The sequence below is a fragment of the Acomys russatus genome, chromosome 2 (assembly GCF_903995435.1).
Source record: "Acomys russatus chromosome 2, mAcoRus1.1, whole genome shotgun sequence".
In the NCBI taxonomy this organism is placed as follows: Eukaryota; Metazoa; Chordata; class Mammalia; order Rodentia; family Muridae; genus Acomys; species Acomys russatus.
The window spans coordinates 56,561,262-56,579,259 of record NC_067138.1 but is presented as its reverse complement, the minus strand read 5'-3'; the positions used below and the strand labels follow the sequence as shown (position 1 = coordinate 56,579,259).

General features: G+C 39.6%; 1 protein-coding gene across 3 annotated transcripts in view; it reads left to right on the top strand.

Annotated features, from left to right (window-relative positions):
- The window catches only part of Znf292 (zinc finger protein 292), a 75,120-nt gene that overhangs the window by 48,505 nt on the left and 8,617 nt on the right, over positions 1-17,998 (top strand). For all 3 annotated transcript variants that reach the window (XM_051161533.1, XM_051161541.1, XM_051161548.1), the window contains exons 5-7: positions 4,119-4,321; positions 10,829-10,965; positions 14,491-14,632. In XM_051161533.1, the coding sequence (XP_051017490.1) occupies positions 4,119-4,321; positions 10,829-10,965; positions 14,491-14,632 (482 nt within the window). The remainder of the gene's footprint in view (positions 1-4,118; positions 4,322-10,828; positions 10,966-14,490; positions 14,633-17,998) is intronic.

Sequence of the window (17,998 nt, the reverse complement as noted above, 5' to 3'; positions counted from 1 at the left end):
TTGTCTTTTTTTTTTTTTTTTTAAAGACATAAAAGTAGAAAGAAGACTTGTTGGAAAAGATTCTACTTGGAGTTAGGGGTGATGATTATATAAGGAGTGAATATGATCAAAATATTATATGTTCTATATATGTATAAAATTGCCAGAATAAATAAATTAAAAAGCAGGGACAACCAAAGCACTTCAGTTTCCTAGGTTCCTGGATGAGAATGGGTTGAGGCGGCAAGAACAGGGTTGAAGACCAGGCCCTTGACAGTTGTCCGGTGACCTGGGCTGGGACTGAGCCAGTGGTGGGAGTGGGAAGTGAATGACAAGTGAGCGGAAAGAATGGAGATATTGGTAACTTTTTCAGAGAACAGCATTGTGAAGCTGCCTCTTAAGTTCTTGACTTGAGCACAGCTAAGCAGATGCAGGTATGGGTATGTTACATGTTGTATGGAATAGAATGGTTTTCCTCTTTGGGGAGTTTCTCTTTGCTTTTTTGAGACAGGGTGTCACTATGTAGCCCGGATGGGCCTAGAACTTACTGTGTAGCTCAGGCGGACCTTAAACACATGCTCTCTGCTTCATCCTTTCAAGTGCTAGGCTTCCAGTGTTACCATCGCGTTCAGCAGGAGGTTCCTTTGTATGCCCTCAGGTGTCCTTGGAAGCAGCGCATCAAACATGCAGCAAAAACAGCGCCTAACCCTGGGCAAATAAGTTGGCTCCACTTTTTTGTGGGGAACCCAAGACCACTGGGACAAATTGTTTTACATAGAACAGTATGTGTGCTATGGTTTATTTATCACTTATAAAACTATATTTCTTCTTCCTCTTCCTCCTCTTCCTCCTCTTCCTCTTTTGCCTCTCTTACTTCTCCATTTCTCCCCAACCCCTACCCCGTTTTTTTCTTTTGAGATAAGGTCTTGCTCTATAATCCTGTCTGGACTTTAACTCAGATAGAGATCCCCTGCTCCTGCCTCCCAAGTGTGGATTAAAAGTTTGTCACCACACCTGGATAATTATGGAAAGAAGCCAATTTTTTAATTAAACTGGCTAAATACCGTACACTTAGGTTGCAGCTTTGTTACTCAGCTGTATTGATAGCTTAGCCCACCTTTTCCCTGTGAGGTGGATGTGGGGAAAGTAGGCAGACCATGCATGACTACAACTTAACATATTTTGTTTTTATGGTGTGTATGAAAAGCATAAAGTAAAGCAAAACTTGGTGCCTTATCTAGATATTCAGAGATGAAGGCCATAAAGCTCCTAAGTCAGTGAGCACCGACGCATGCTGCCTCTGCCGTAATGTCAGTCCTGTGCGGAGAGCCGTGTTGGAGATTGGAGACAGTGAGAAACGCAGAGAGGTGAGGGAAGGGCTAGTGAGGAGCTGGGAGAAGTGGCCTTAGCAGACCAGGCTGGTGCCATCTGAAGGGTGGCCTTTGGGGGTGCAGTTTTATGCTACTTCACATTCAAACTAGAAGTAGGTACAGTGAGCAAAGATTTTTTTTTTTCCTGGTCTTACAGAAAATGATAAATCTAGGAGTCAGAAAACACATTCTAGTCTTGGTTCTATCATGATAGTTTTATGACTTAAAGAAGTCATTCACTTTCTGTGTGCCTTAGTTTATACATTTGTTTTTGGAGATTTATTTTGTTTTATGTATCTTATGCTTGCATGTATGCATGTGCTCCACGTGCCTGTCACCTGGGAAGGTCAGAAAAGGATAGCAGATTCCCTGGGACTGAGTGGTTGTGAGCTGCAGTGTGGGTGTTGGGAATAGGATGCAGATCTTCTCAAGGAACAGCAAGTGTGATTACCTGCTGGACCAAATCTCTTGGCCTAATATTTATTTTTTAATACACTAATCTAACAAACTATTCTGTACAGGTTATCATTCTAATTTATGTACTCTGTTTCAAAAAAAAAAAAAAATAGGGATTATTTGAAATTGGCCTTTTAAGAAATGCCATCATTTTTATTAGATACCTGTCACTTTGAAATTTTTTTATTATGATCTTTATTTTCTTTGTTTTGTTTTGTTTCAGACAGGGTTTCTCTGTGTAACAGCCCTGGCTGTCTTGGACTCACTTTGTAGACCAGGCTGGCCTTGAACACACAGAAATCCACTTGCCTCTGCCCCCGAGTGCTGGGGTCACAGGCGCCACCACACAGCCTGGGTGCTGCCCAAGAGTGCTGGGGTCACAGGCGCCACCATATGGCCTGGGTTTACTATTGTTTTTCAGCTCCTGTTGTTTGAGTCTCCATGAGACAATTTGTAAAAATCCCCAGACTTTGTGTCTTTGGAATTTCCCTTTTTAAAAAAAGAGAAGCTCTTTTTTTTCTTAATGTCAATCACTCATAAATAATCAGAATAACCTTATTTAAATAGTTATTTAAAACTTTTAGAATTTGCTTTGATGGTGAACTCAGTGGAAAATACATTGAAGTATAAATGTCCTAACAGGCTCACGTAGAATTAAAAAAAGAGATGTAATGTGTTACATTTATGTCGGGTAGAGATACCAGATACTCACACATTTATTTATCTGTGTCCATTTTGATGATTTTTTTTTTTTTTTCAGTGAAAAGGGACTAATAGGTAGGGAGATCTAGACTAAAGTAAAGGTTGAAATTTGGAATTCTGTGCTATTGCTTAAATATTTGTGACTTTAATGCTGAAGAGTCACGGTGATTTATAGACATGACTTTTCCTAAAAGAGCAGAGAGATTAAAAGTGAAGGTTCTAGAAGGGAACACAGGATGCTGAAAAGGAAGGACCATCTCATAAGCTACTTACTAGACACATCTCCCATGAATCCGTAATTTGAGAATATAGTGTTCATCTACAGGACATTTCAGTTATTGGTTAGTAGAGGTTTTCTAAAGGCTTCAAGCTAGCCATCAAGAAATAAGTGTTTAAACATGGGTTTTATCTAGGTACAGAAAACTAATGAAAGTGTTTAAATTCATACTTGGTAGAACATGAATTCTCTTTCACGGGTGCAAAATGACTTCATATTGTAGAGAACTCAAAGAGCACAGACTTGCAAGAGTAGAAGTATATTAGCCATTTATATTGAAATAAATACAATTTCAATTACATTTAAGGGATTTGTCTTTTGGCAGATTTCCTCCTTCCTTACTATTTTTTTCTGTGCAAAGTTGTATTTATTTTAAAACATCTTTTAAAAAGACAGGTTTTCCCCTTGTAAAAAGTAAGTAATTATCAATGTAGAAGCAAGTATTAGTTAAATTTCTTATTCTGCACTGTCCAAATACCCTTTGCTCCTACTCAGATGATTATGTGGTGTTCTGAGTTAAGGATAACCACATGAGTCTGAGTAGTGGCCCATGCCTTTAATCCAGAGCCAGAGGCAGGCGGATCTCTGAGTCTGAGGCCAGCCTGGTCTTCAGAGTGAGTTCCAGGACAGCCAGGACCACACAGAGAAACCCTGTCTGGAAAAACCAGAGGTGGGGTGGGGCGGGGGCAGGGGCGGTGGGAGGGTGGGAGAGAGAGTGGGAGCAGGAGAATAACTGCATTTGGAAAACTAATTTATTGTAATTTTAAAAGAATTTGATGCAGAAATATTTGAATAATCAAGTTTATTCAAGCTCGGTATAGTTGTACACACCTTTAACACGGAGGCAGAGGCAGGAGTATCTCCATGAATTGAAGGGCAGCCTGGTTTAATAGTAAGTTCCGAACTTGCCAGGGCTACGTAGTGTCTCCAAAAGGGGAAATAAAAATTTCTTCAGTCCATTCTAAATTATGCCTTCCTTAAGAATAAACACATTTACTATAACTTTAAAAGTTGGCAAGCCTGGTATGGCATCACATGTCTGTAACTTGTAACATTTGGGAAACTGAGGCAGGTGGGTCACATTTTAAGCCAGCCTGAGCTACAGAGAGAGTTCAGGGCAGCCTGAGCTGTAAAGTAAGACGTTGTTTCAAGGACGGTGGGATGGGCAGTATGATCTCCTCCTGTGTATAAAAATCAAACATTATGTGATGTTATATCCTTACTGACAGTAATAGGAATACATTTTTATGTTTTTAAAAAAATTCCTTCTAAGTATTTTTATTGCCGATGGATTGCCAAAATGTTAATAATATATTATGTCTTGTTTTTTCAAGTGAATGAATTTTTAGCTTTTGAGGGTCCCATCTTGTTGGATATGAGAATTAAACATCTAATAAAAACGAATCAGTTAAGTCAAGCAACTGCGCTAGCAAAGCTGTGTTCTGACCATCCAGAGATCGGCACAAAAGGGAGTTTTCAGCAGACTTACCTTGTCTGTCTTTGCACATCATCACCAAATGAAAAGCTAATCGAAGAGGTGAGTATGTTCTTGTTTTAAATGTGGTTAAATAATCTTTTAATTAAATTTAGGTGAGGATGCTTTGGACTTCCTTGCTGTAGCAAATGGAGCCCGTTTGCCTTTCTTATAGTACGGTGTGCTCCTGGCTGAGGGCAACTGGGATCCCAGCTGCGTTCGGAATCACGCGACAGCTTGGGCCTTCCAGTTTAAATAATGTGGATTGTTTGTTTTGACTCCATTAAAGGAAATAAGATGGTGTCTTAACAGTGTCATGGCAGCTTTTTTGGTGATATTTATGCCATAACTTCCTTTTTATCTGACATCAGGATGCCTAAGAATATTTTTAGCTAACTTATTTAATGAAAGTAATCCTAGGTAGAAGTCATAAATTATCTCTCTATATAGATCATATGTAAACAAACTCATAGTGGTATATAACAATATACCATTCAAAGAACTAAATGCTATTTACATGCTTAATGTAAATGTTTTGTTGCTTTATAACATTCTGCTTATGCTTCATTTGGTACAGCGTGTAGACTTTGTGCAGAATCCTGGAGCTCTAATCATTACCCAAAAGGAATGTATTTTTGTGCATTCAATTTTACAATTAAAAGTTGATGTATTAGTCTGTGTTAAAGAATTTAAATGAAAACGAACAATGTATTGATTGTAAGTGTTCAATAGTATAGTACTCTGTGAGCACTGTTTTCAAGGGCCTCACTCTCTGCTACGTATCTGACTCTAGAGCAGTAAACAGACAATAAAGGAATTGTGGGTATCGAGGAGCTGTTAGCAGCGGATGGTTGCTGAAAGGGAGATTCTTCGTATGGGGGTCACTGATAGAGTCCCATGCTCTAGTGAATGGCGACACACACACACGCACCGTACACACACACTCTGCACTCACTCCCTAGACTCTGGGTTGGTTGGTTGGTTGGTTTGCTTTTTAAGACATGAGAAAATAGAGAAGGGAAATGAGTGAAGCCATATCATATTTCACTGCATAGCAGCAGAAAATTCTCAGGAGTAAAGGAACTTTCTATGGGATGGACTTGATATAAGATGAAAGCACAATTATCTTATCCCATATACAATCCCTAGTAGACAGAGAAGCATGTAATTAGAATCCAGAGCCATGATTGCCGCAGGTGAGTGTCCACATGACGGTAAAGATCGTATGTAATATCTATGTGCTTTTTTTCCCTTGAGAATACAAAATTAGAAGCTAGATGATAGAAATCTGGACTAAGTCAATAAATAATCTTGGGTGTGGTGAGGTTATTAGAAAAATTAGAGTGACCAGGTGTGGTGGCACACGCCTTTAATCCCAGCACCCGGGAGGCAGAGGCAGGCGGATCACTGTGAGTTCGAGGCCAGCCTGGTCTACAAAGCGAATCCAGGACAGCCAAGGCTATACAGAGAAACCCTGTCTCGAAAAACAAACAAAAAAGACATTACCCGTATTTAGGGATTGTGGTCACAAATATATGCTATTCCTTTTCTCTCCCTCCACTTCCCCTGCCCCTCCTTCCCTTCTTTTCTTTTCTTTCTTTTTCTTTTTTAAGTTTTTTTGAGACAAGGTTTCTCTGTATAGCCTTAGCTGTTCATGACTTGCTTTGTAGACCAGGCTGGCCCGGAACTCAGAGATCTACCTGTCTTTGCCTCCCAAGTACTGGGATTATAGGCGTGCCGGTTAGTCCCTCAGTCCTCCTTCCTTCCTTCCTTCCTTCCTTCCTTCCTTCCTTCCTTCCTCCCTCCCTCCCTCCCTCCATCCCTCCTTCCCCCGTCTCCCTTTTTTCTCTCTCTCTCTCTCTTTCTCTCTTCCCCCTTTTGGTGCAAGATTTGCATTTTAAAAGCATGTTCCTTTAGAGACTATGGGGATAGAGTCAGACATGGCCTGGATTGATAGTCCTGAATAAATTCTTGTCTGTGTAACTCAATGGGCAAGAAGTCAAAACTATTTCCCAGTAGTAACAGCAGCTGTTCCTGTTAAGTGTCAGACTTATGAGACTATAGGAAAGGGATGTTCACCTGACATCTCTTGAAATAATGAATGAGCTTTTCTTGGATTCTTGGCATAGGTAATATAACATAACAGTGGTGGCATTAGTTTGCATCCATATTTTCAGTTGTTGTTGTTATTTTTTTTGTTTTGTTTTGTTTTGTTTTTTTTTTTTGAGACAGGGTTTCTCTGTGTAACAGCTCTGTTGATTTTTATCTTTAGAACGAACATCTAAGGATTTGTTTTAATGCCCTCTTGGTTTCCCTTTAGTCATCATTTTGCCACTTCCACATTCTCTGGGATGAGGAGTGTGAGTGAGGTGCTTGGATGCGCGCGTGAGAACCTCATTTCAGGCCCCGCCCCCCATGTAAAGCCAATAGAGCATGGACCCAGCACATGCGTGTAGTCCCAGTGCTGCGCCTATGATGAGATGGGCAGTGGAGACAGTAGCATCACCTGAAGCTTGCAGCCCCGGTTAGACTGTACACAGCAGCACACAAGAAAGCCTGGCTCAAGGTGTGAGGTGAAGGCAGCTAGCCAGGAGAGACAGGCACCACTTCCTCATCACAGCTGCCCATTTCATGCCAGCACACGCAACATGGCTTCACTGACACCGCTTTCCCTTCCTTGACTGACATCTTTCCTGTCCATTCTGTTTATATTTAATAACTGCATTATGGATTTGTGGTATATTTAGCCAGATGGGTAGATATTTAGATTGTTGTCTTATAAGTGAAGATCCATGTATCCCTGCAAGTATACTGATACATTGAGTTTACAGAAGTAGACTTGAATCTAAGAACCTACATATTTAGACATGGGAATGGTGGCACAGACCGTTAGTCCAACACTGGTGGTTGAAGCAGGAGGGTTACAGGTTAAAGGGCAGCCTGAGCTGTGCCTTGTCTTGAAACAAAAATACAAAATAAATAAAAAAAAAATCAAGAATTAAAGAATCTACACATTTTAAATGGGTAGGGGCAAGTTATTCAGAAAAACAAAACAAAAACCATGGCAAAGAATGTGCACTCTGAAAACAGTAAGGAAATTTCTTCTTTCCTGACCCTAGAGATTGCTGATTTAGAAATATTTGCTAGTTGTATGATTTTCACAGTCTTTTAGGTATGAGAAAAAGTTCTTTCTGTATGAAAACATAATCTTATTTTGCTGAGCAAACTGTGTAGTCTTGAGACTGTTTACTTATAATTAGTACTAATATATTTTAAAATATAATTGGTAAACATGAAGAACTACTTAAATGTTTTATACTTTGATTAAGCAGCACAAAGAACCATATGAAAATGCAAAATCATGATTTATTCTGAAATTACGTTTCTCCTTTATAAGAGGGTTTAGCATGGTGTATCATTAACACATAGGTCACTTTGTTTGGTCTTATATTTTTTTTCTGGCATTTGAAATTTTGCTTATGATTATTTTAAAAATTAGAACATAGTCCCTACATGTACAGTATATTGATAGTTTCTGAATTATGCTGCTTTGGAGTTTTAAAACAATTATTGTTTGCTGAGTGGTGGCGGCGGCAGTGGCACGCACCTTTAATCCCAGCACTCGGAGAGGCAGAAGAGTTCAAGGCCAGCCTGGTGTACAGAGTGAGTTCCAGGACAGCCAAAGCTGCACAGAGAAACCTGTCTCAAAAAACCAAAATAAAAACAAACCCAATATTGTTCAAATGTTTATATTTTATCCACACAATTTTAATCCATTAGTTTAATCATTAGTTTAAATATAGTTTTGTTGTCCTTTTATTGTCTTTATTATTTGTTTAAGAGGCAAATAAGGGAAATTAAATATTTTAAAGTTTAAAATTTAACTAACAACTACAACAAAAAATAAGTTTGAGCAAAGATGTATTCCACAAAAGCCTGGAAACCTGACTTCAATCCCTGGGACCTATAAAAAGCGAGAGGAGAGAAGTGATATCACAAATTTGTTTTCTTATATCACTAGTGCATAGCATAAGCTTCCACTACATAATAATAATAGTAGTAATAACAAGGTCTTTTAGTTGGAGCTTTTCTATATTTTCAGGAAACCAGATGTTTCAGTTGGTATTTTATGTACACACACACACAAACACACAGGCAGGCAGACACAGGCATACTACAGACGCTGCGTGGAGTGGTGATCCTCAGGCAGTGTGTAGGGTGAGAAAAGAACGTGAATGTCCACATTTGGATCTCACACCCAGAATCTCATTGTATATATGCAAATAATTTAAAAACCTGAAAGGCAAAGCATATCTGATTCCAAGCAATTTAGGTAAGTGACACTCAGCCTGGGGTAGTGTCTTCCCAGCAAACTCTTGTGTTGATTATTTTATGCTAATTCTGAAGAAGCTGGCCCTAAGAAATAGTTTGTTCGTGTTACTGTTAACATGTTATAAAAAAGCTTTTAAAAACTTTGCAGTTCATCTGAGTGACATTTGTCATTCGAATGTATTAATTAAAATGAACAAACCTCTTATAAAAGACAATGTAATAAAATGATAAGAGTTAGGTCTTTGCCAGATTTGGTTTGCTTTGATTTGTGGGCCTAGTTCTTTATTGTTGTAAGCAAATTACATAATTTTTTTCTTATCTATAAAATATTACACTTTCTGCCCACTGGTAAAATTATAAGTAATACACATGCAACGTCTGAACGTTCTGTTCAGCATATTGTAGATATTTTAAAATATTGGCTGTATAAGCATCCATCTTGTAGTCTTTTGCTGTTGTTTCTGGACTGTGTAAATAGGATTACTTAGAGATAAAGCTGTGTTTACGGCATGTCTCACAGATGAATGGTGGGAGTGCTCTTGATGTATGGAAATACCAAGTGGTGCTCCACAGACACTCAGACCTCATTCAGCCCCTGGTGAGGCTTCAGTCAGAACCCAGCTACTAATTTCATGCTTATTTTATAAATTGTTGTTGGCCAGGCATGGTGGTACATGCCTGTAATCCCAGCACTTGTGAGGCAGAGGCAGGTGGATCTCTGAGAGTTCAAGGCCTGTCTGGTCTACATAGCGAGTCTAAGACAGCCAAGACTACACAGAGAAGCCCTGTCTCGGGGGGGGGGGGGGGGGTGGGTGGGAGGGGCTAACAACCAACAACAGCAAAAACCATTGTTGGCTGAAGAAGTAGCTAAGCGTTTAGGAGCAAAGGACCTGGTTGGTTCCCGGCATCCACATGATGGTTTACAACCATCTACAATTCCAGTTCTGAGGAGTGAGATTCCCTCTTCTGGTCTCTGACACTAGGCACACATGGTATACATACATACATGTAGGGACTCATCCAGACACATAAAAATAAAATCTTTAAAAAAATCTTTAAAATATGTCATTGTTAAATCACAAGAATGGAAATTGATGTTTTTCTTAGTGTGTGTTCTGGTTTGTTTTCTGTTGTAACCTAGCCTGGCCTAAAACTTGTGACCTTCCTGCCCTTCTGCCTCCTGAGTGCTGGGATTTATCTGCAAGTACCACCATGCCCAACCTCTCCTAAATGTTTTCCAGTCCAGTTTCATAAAGTAAAGCCTCTCAAATGAGTTGTCACTCAGCCTTCAGCCTTCCTTAGTATTACTGATCAACCTTAAAACCACACATTAGTGTCCTTCATTTAAACACTTGTTCAATCATAAACACACCACACATAACCTTTTGCTTAACTTGTATTTGATGAGGTGTGTGAGATTATCAGCTAGGAGAGTGAAACACACAGCTCTGTGGTATATGGAAGCTAATGATCTTTGTTTAGTCTTCAGTTCTCCTTACCAACTCATTGTGCCACGAATTAAATCTTCATATGTCATGAAACAAGATGATTTGTGGTTGTCTAATGTTTGTTATAACTAAGTGTAGAAGTCATTGATTAATTCTGCCTTATATGTATAAATATTAAGGTGGTACACTTTAAATTTAATAGGTTAAATGATGCAGGTTGCGTGTAGATTATATGAACTTCTAGGAAAGCTTTGAGATAAAATAAGTGTATATGAAAAGCAAAGGTAGAGATGAGTGAGCTTATTTATAAAGTGTTACAGCTATATACAGTATTGTGGATTGTTTCTTCCCCTAGGGTTCATAGACAGTTTGTCAATCTCCGTCCAATACATTCTCTATGTCTTCTGTTTTAATAGTGATTTAAATCAGTGAGTCAAAGGGAAATAGTAAAAGTGCTGTGGTTTTCTTTTCTGGGAAGTGGACGCAGTGTAAAGGATAAAAGGTGCTTATGATTTACACCTGTTCCTTACTGAGCAGTCAGACATCTCTGAAAGGAATTGGTATCCTGTGTTTAATATTTTTAGAATACTATGTTAATATTTATTAATTATAAAGAAAGGTTATTATTTAAAAACTATGGCCAAATATTTATCTCAGTTATAATTTGATAGTATAGAAGTTAATATATTTTACTGATGGAAGATATTTATCAAAGGGAAAAGTTAAATATTTTGTTATGTATATATCCTAAAGCCATTTCATGGCCTATTTCTGTTTCCTTTTTCTGTAGATTTCAGAAGTTGATTGCAAAGATGCATTAGAAATGATCTGTAATTTAGAATCTGAGGGTGATGAGAAAAGCGCCCTTGTTTTATGTACCGCCTTTCTGTCACGGCAGCTCCAGCAAGGAGATATGTACTGTGCTTGGTGAGTTGCTTTTCTTTTTTTAAAGGAGATTCTGTTAAGTAAGAACACAAAGGTCAGGTGAGTGCCACATACTTTTAATTGCAGCACTCTGGTCGCAGAAGCAAGCCGAGCTCTTTGATTTCCAGTCTAGCCTGGTCTGTATATTAAGTTGCAGGCCAGCCAAGGCCATACACTCTTGAGACCCTGGCTAAAACAGAAACAAACAAAAATTTTTAAAAAATATAAAGTAGATTTTAAGAATTCACTTAATTCTTACAACTCTCTGTAATTCCAGTTCCATGGGTCTGACACCCTCACACCGGCATACATGAAATAAATAGGCATGCACCTCACGCCTGGTGGGAGCACACCCCCCCCCCCCCCCCCCAATAACAAAAATCATTTAACCAAGTCGGCCTCCTGCAGCAGCAAGGATCACAAACATCAACATGGACTTTGGCAGTAACACTGGACCACTATCATCAACACTGCCACTTGTGGCAGCAGAGACCACCAGCACCAAATGGCCCCTGGGCTGCAGCGTGGGTCTTGGAAAACCATGTTGGTTTTTTATTCTGTGCTGCTGCCGGAGGTCATGTTGATGTCCGTGGTCTGTGCTGCCACTGGAAACCAAGCATACGATCCATGCTGCCACTCGTTGCTATGGGCAAAGAGTGATGACTGCAGACTCCATTAAGAGAGAATGAGGAACATTGAAGACTTGTGTGACAACAGCTTCCCCCTCCCCACGGGAAGAACATGCATGCGCCTGCGTGTGCACGCATGGACACACACACACACAGACAAGAGCATTCGGGGTTTTTTTGTTGTTGTTGTGTCATGTCACCCCACCCCCCACCCCAAGCCAGGGTTTCTCTGTGTATCCTTGGCTGTCCTGGACTCACTTTGTAGACCAGGCTGGCCTCTTCAGGGACACTCAGTTTTATTTAAGGGGCTTGCCACAGGAGTTTGACTATATGAGTCACACAAATTGAACTTGGTGTCTCTACCACCACCACCACACAACACCTCCTCCTCTTCCTCCTCCCGCTCTTTCTTTCTTTCTTTCTTTCTTTCTTTCTTTCTTTCTTTCTTCTTTTTCCTCTTTTCTTTTTTTAGGGAGGGCAGAAGGGTAGACCTAGGAGGGATGTAAAGTGAATGTGATTGGGGTGTATTTTATTAAATTCTTAAATAAATTATAAAAATATATCTGGAACACAAAAGAATTTATATAATCTAGGGATTTTAAAAAGTCAATTTCTCTACAAAGTGAGACCAGGGCAGCCAAGGCTACACAGAGAAACCCTGTCTTGAAAAAAACAAAACAACAACAACAACTACTACTACTAGTAGTAGTAATAGTAATAATAATAATAAATAATTAAAAAATCAGTTTATCTTACCAAGACAAAAAGTGTATTTTCAGGTATTCCAGTCTTTGCAATCTGATTATATAATAGTTCATATTTTAGTTTTAGAAACTCTTTGTGTTAAGGACAATGCAATTCGAAGGGTTTATTTTTTTCATATGCTGCTAAATTTATTTTTAGCTATTTTTTTAAATAGCCTGTGATTCAATTGTTTATTTTTTACTTGTGTATTATATATTTTGAATTACTTAACCCTTATATGTAGAGACATAGTTTCTTTCATAGCTGGAGAGACAGTTCCTTTGAACTGACTTCTTCAGTGTTCTCCAGTCATGTGTGCCTCCTGCCTCAGCACATCTCAAACCTGCTGTAGCGTCCCTTTTGGGAGGCTGCAGCTTATACTGACTTCCATTAACTTAAGAACTCGATGCCGGCCCTGGATTAGTTGCTCAGTGGTGGCGGCAGGTTCTGTAGCACTCTGCAGGTCAGACTGTTGCCAGGCGGCACGGCACGTGCATGTGGATGACTAGAAACATAAATAAGTGGCCATGTCAACAAGTCAGGGTCACAGCTACCAAGCTTTCCTGAGCAGTTGATTCTTGTGAATAAAAGTTGAATTTTTAATAGAGGGGCTTGCTGTAAAAGTCATGGATAACTAGCGTATTTATCAAGGATAAGTGGGTTTTGTGGGCATAACATAATGTGAGAGTCGGTGGTACTGAGGGAATTGTTGGTACGTTGTGTTAAGACATGGAAATAATTTTCTATGGTACACAGGAGAAGCCTCTTACCAACCCTGAAGGGCAACATTAAAAACTTAGGTTTAAAAAATAGTTTCAAATGTGCTGTTAGGTGAGGGTTGTTTAGTGAATGAATAGAGAGGACATGGGGGCGGTAGAAAGTGGACTCACAGAGCTTAGGTGGCTGCTAGGATGTCTCTGAGGAATCCAGCTGGCTCTAGGGCCTTCTGTACGTGTACAGCATGAGGTGAAAGAGGTGAAATAAACTCAAGTATCTGTCTCAAGGATAGTAAGACGCCCAGGCTACCCGTGGTAGTGATGCATTCAGCTAGAAAGAGGGTAAAGGGGGATGGATGGCAGACGCCCTTTTCATGCACAGGCGCACACTGCTTAGAGACAGTCTCTGAGACGTGTGTGGTTTGAAATAATTTGTCATTGAGTGGCTGCAGTGGTACACTTCACTAAGATGGATGGTGTTATGGAGCCAGTCAAACTGTATTTGGCCTATTGTTAATTGAAATGCTGCTAGATGATTCATCACTCTGCTAAAGTTCAGATTTTAGAAGAATCAGATTGGATGAGGGTTCTAAAGAACTAGGAAGGTGAATGGGATCAAAAGTTTATAAATAGATCTTGAGGCCCCTGGAGATGTTAAAATCCAGTACCTGGGCAGTTAAGACAACAGGGGTTCTAAAAGCTGGAAACCAAAGAAAACACTAGCAAAGCTGGTATTGCTGAACATGTTGAAGCTGGGGAGTTAATGAAGGATGGAAGAGAAGTTGAACATGGTGGGCACTTTTACCATTTTAGCTATTTTCTCTGAAAACATTGTTACTACACCAGATAAGCGTAAAATGTAATTTTTTATTTTTTAACCATTTGTATCACAAATGCATGTTTTCCTTTGAGGGTCTTTGTCATCATCGGTTCTTTTGCTCATTTAATAATAACAACCATATGGATAGATCTTAATATAGAAGATACTTGCTTTATGGGGCTGTTTGGGGGGGGCTAGAATTGAAGGCATGCTAGATGAGGCTCTGTCACCGAGGTACCCCTCTAATCCTAGAGAAGTATGTTCTTAATCCTTATGCCCTGTTAGATATTGTGCATACATACACTTTGTATTTTTATATTATGTAGTTTAAAGTCTGAATGTGACTCAGATGTTTTTATTACATGATTTAAGTGTTAGATATTTTCTTATTAAAGGAATGCTGCTCTGAGATTCGAAAATACTGATCAATAAGTAAGAAACTGCATCTGATTTTTATTTTAGAAACTCAGGGTGCAGATTTATCCTGTATTTAGGCATAATTCTACCCAAAGAATTGGACTCTAAAGTCAATTTAATTTCAAATGTAGTGGCTGGACATGATTATTCTATGATTAGCACATGCGCCTTCTGTTAATCCTTCACATTTTTCTTTTTAAAGGGAACTCACTCTGTTTTGGAGTAAACTGCAGCAAAGGGTAGAACCATCAGTACAAGTGTACCTTGAAAGGTGTCGTCAGCTCTCTTTGCTAACCAAGACTGTATATCACATTTTCTTCCTGATTAAAGTTATTAATTCAGAGGTAAGAATAATTGTTACCTTTCCTTAATTTAAATTGTGTAAATCATTTTTAATATGATTTTAACTTTGGGGGCTGGAGAGATAAGAGTGCTGTCTGCTCTTTCTGAGGTCCTGAGTTCAATTCCCAGCAACCATGCATGGTGGCTCACAGCCATCATAATGAGATCTAGTGCCCTCTTCTGGCCTGCTGGCACACATGCAGGCACAATACTACATACATAATAAATACACCAATCTTTTTTTTGAAAAAGGATTTTACCTTTTATTATTTTCATACTTTCTTCAGTGGTTTTTTTCTTCTACTACTTTTGGCCTTGATTCTTTTCGGGACATATTAATCCTTTGAAATATTTGATTCAGAGAAACCTAAAAGTTAATTTATAAACAAAAGGCTTTGGGGAGGAAGAGGTTGGTGGAGCTCTGTGAGTTTGAGGCCAGTTTGGTCTACAGAGTGAGTGCTAGGACAGCCAAGGCTACACAGAGAAACCCTGTCTCGAAAAAACCAAACCAAGCCAAGCAAACAACCACAGGGCTTCCTCCTACAATCTGGGTAAAATTTGCCAGTTTTTGTTCTCTAGCGTTCCAAGTATGTATTGTACTATTTTGGTAATTTGACTCTTTGAAAGTTTAGAAACTGTAAAGAGGAATACAAAAATTATTTTGCTGCTGGTAGTAGGCCAGAAAGACCCTAAAAAAATTCCTTCTACTACAAAATTGCCACAAAAACTTGATAAAATAGAACAATACTTTCATAGCAGCCAGAGGCTGCCAGAACAGTAGGAAAATACCCCTCCCAACCTAGAATTCAGCATAAGAAAACAAAAACAAAAAAACCTAATACCTGAATCAAAAGCTTGAACTAGGCCTAGGCCAAGAGCACCAGGCACCACGTGGTGAAGACGTAATTCTACCAAAACATTCATACATATAAAAATAAATGGAAAACACTACCAAAGAGAATAACAGGATTAATTTGTCTAATAGTATGGATAGTGTAAATGTGAGTAAATTATACAAAAAACAAAAAGGAGAACTCTATGAATTAGAGGCCAGCCTGATCTGGCCATTGTAAAGCAAGTGCAGAAAAGCAAAGTACACAGAGAAACCCTGTCTCTAGAAACAAAAAACAAAAAACCCCAAAAAGACAGAGCTGAAGAGATACCTCAGAGGTTAAGAGCACACTGGCTGTTCTTCCAAAGGTCTTGAGTTCAAGTTTAACAACCACATGGTGGCTCATAACCATCTATAATGAGGTCTGCTGCCCTCTTCTGGCCTGCAGGCACACGTGCAGGCAGAGTACTGTATAAATATTAAATAAATAAATAAATAAATAATTTTAAAAAGATATAAAATAATAAAGCATGAAAAACAATGACACTATTAAAATGCCCAAACTGATTTTAAAAGAGTCAGAACTTTTGGAATCATTAAAACAGGGTCTCATATGGCCCTGGCTGGCCTGGGACTTGATAAGTAGCTAATGACGTTGATCTCTGCTCAAACTCATCCTGCCTCTACCCCCCACCGTTCAGATTTCAGGGATGGCCCCAGCAGGGTAGCTCAGTGCATCTTCACTCGTGTAATACAGTTCTTCTCATACTCCTTGAAGTTAGACTTGAAGTATAGCCCTGTCCTTGCAGGTTGCATAATTTGTTGATGGAGGGAGACACATGAATAACTGTAGATCTTTCTACTACATTGTAATGCTGAGACTCCTACTACATTGATTAAACTAGTGGCTTATCAAGTAGCTACTAAGCAGTTGACACAGTGAATTGTTTAACCCACTTGTGAGAGATTTCATAGTTACAGAAAACATATAGAAAGTGGTGTCGAGGCAAGTGACAGAATGGAGTATTTGAGTATGGATAGCTGCGGATTTCGGGTTCCCATTGCTGTGGAAATCCCACAAGCAAAAGCACAGCTGAAGTTACAGGTCATGGTGGACACATACAATCCCGTTGCTTGTGAGTCTGATGCAGACGGTTATGAAGTCAGGCCAAACATGGGCTACAGAGCGTGCCCTGTCTCTGAAATCGAAAGTACTGGTGGTTAGTGAGTTGAAATGAATCCTTGTTAGCATTCACTTACGTTACAAGACTCGTTGGGATTTCTCTCAAGAATAACTTTAGTTGTACTTCATGGTTTTGAATGAGCTTTTGGAATTTTTTTTAGAGAAAGTTGACATTCAAATGATAGAAAAGTTACTTAGCCCCAAGATAAATTCCCTTTACCCATAAATTCTCTGACCCCTGGATACTTTCTAAAATTCATTACCTTCCCCCCATCATTTTTTTTGTTTTGTTTTGTTTTGTTTTTCGAGACAGGGTTTCTCTGTGTAGCCTTGACTGTCCTGGACTCGCTTTGTAGACCAGGCTGGCCTCGAGCTCACAGAGATCCCCCTGCCTCTGCTTCCCACATTCTGGGATTAAAGGCGTGCGCCACCACCACGCGGCGCCCCCCCCCCCCATCATTTTGTGAGTCTTGTAAATATTACAAGCTTTTCCCCTGCCCCTGAGCCCGCCCTCCAGGCAGTGTGCTCTCAGGCCATGGTGACGTTGTCCTTTGATTTGTATCTGTGATTCCTCTTTGTGGCCTCTTAGGCAGCTTCACCTACTCCTGTCTTTTCTTTCTTGTGAGTTAGCAGAGGAGTGGCTCAGCGGTCCGCTGATTACTCATAGCCCTAGGCATTTTAACAGATGTTTCACTGGAAAGTTTTAGTTATGTTTAGCTACTCATTTATCTTGTATGTGCACACACAATGCATGCCGTGTGACAAAGGGAGGCCAGGGAACAGTTTGCAGAGTCAGTTCTCTTTTCTACATGTGGGTCCTGAGGATAGAGCTCTGTGTGTCAGGTGTGGTGGGACACATCTTTAGCTGATAAGCCACGTGTCTCACTGTTTTATGTGAAAAGGTCACATAGCTCCAGCTCTTTTCCAGGGACAGCTTCTTCCTCAGATGTGTGCTCTTGTGTCTTCCTGAAATCGAGGCTACTGCAGGAGAATACTTACCCTTAGCTTTGCTTTGCCGTGTGACTCTAACTTCTCTTTCAGAATACTACTTTATTTTCCCCTTGGCTTTTGATCCTCTGCTGGCCGTCCATGCTCCTTTCCGTGGATGTGACCGTATCCTCTGGCTGCTCTGTTCCACTTGTCCATAGGGCTCCTCTTACCCTTTCCCTCCATGTATTCTTCCAAGAGGCTCTTGCTCAGTTGGTTTTATAACTGCTACTAATTCATTGTGCTAATTTTTTTTTTAAATAGAAAGTTGAATTTGCTTTTTATTTTTTTCTTTCATTATTATGTGTACAGCATTTTTCCTGCATGTTGACCTGCAGGACAGAAGAGGGCACCAGATCTCATTAA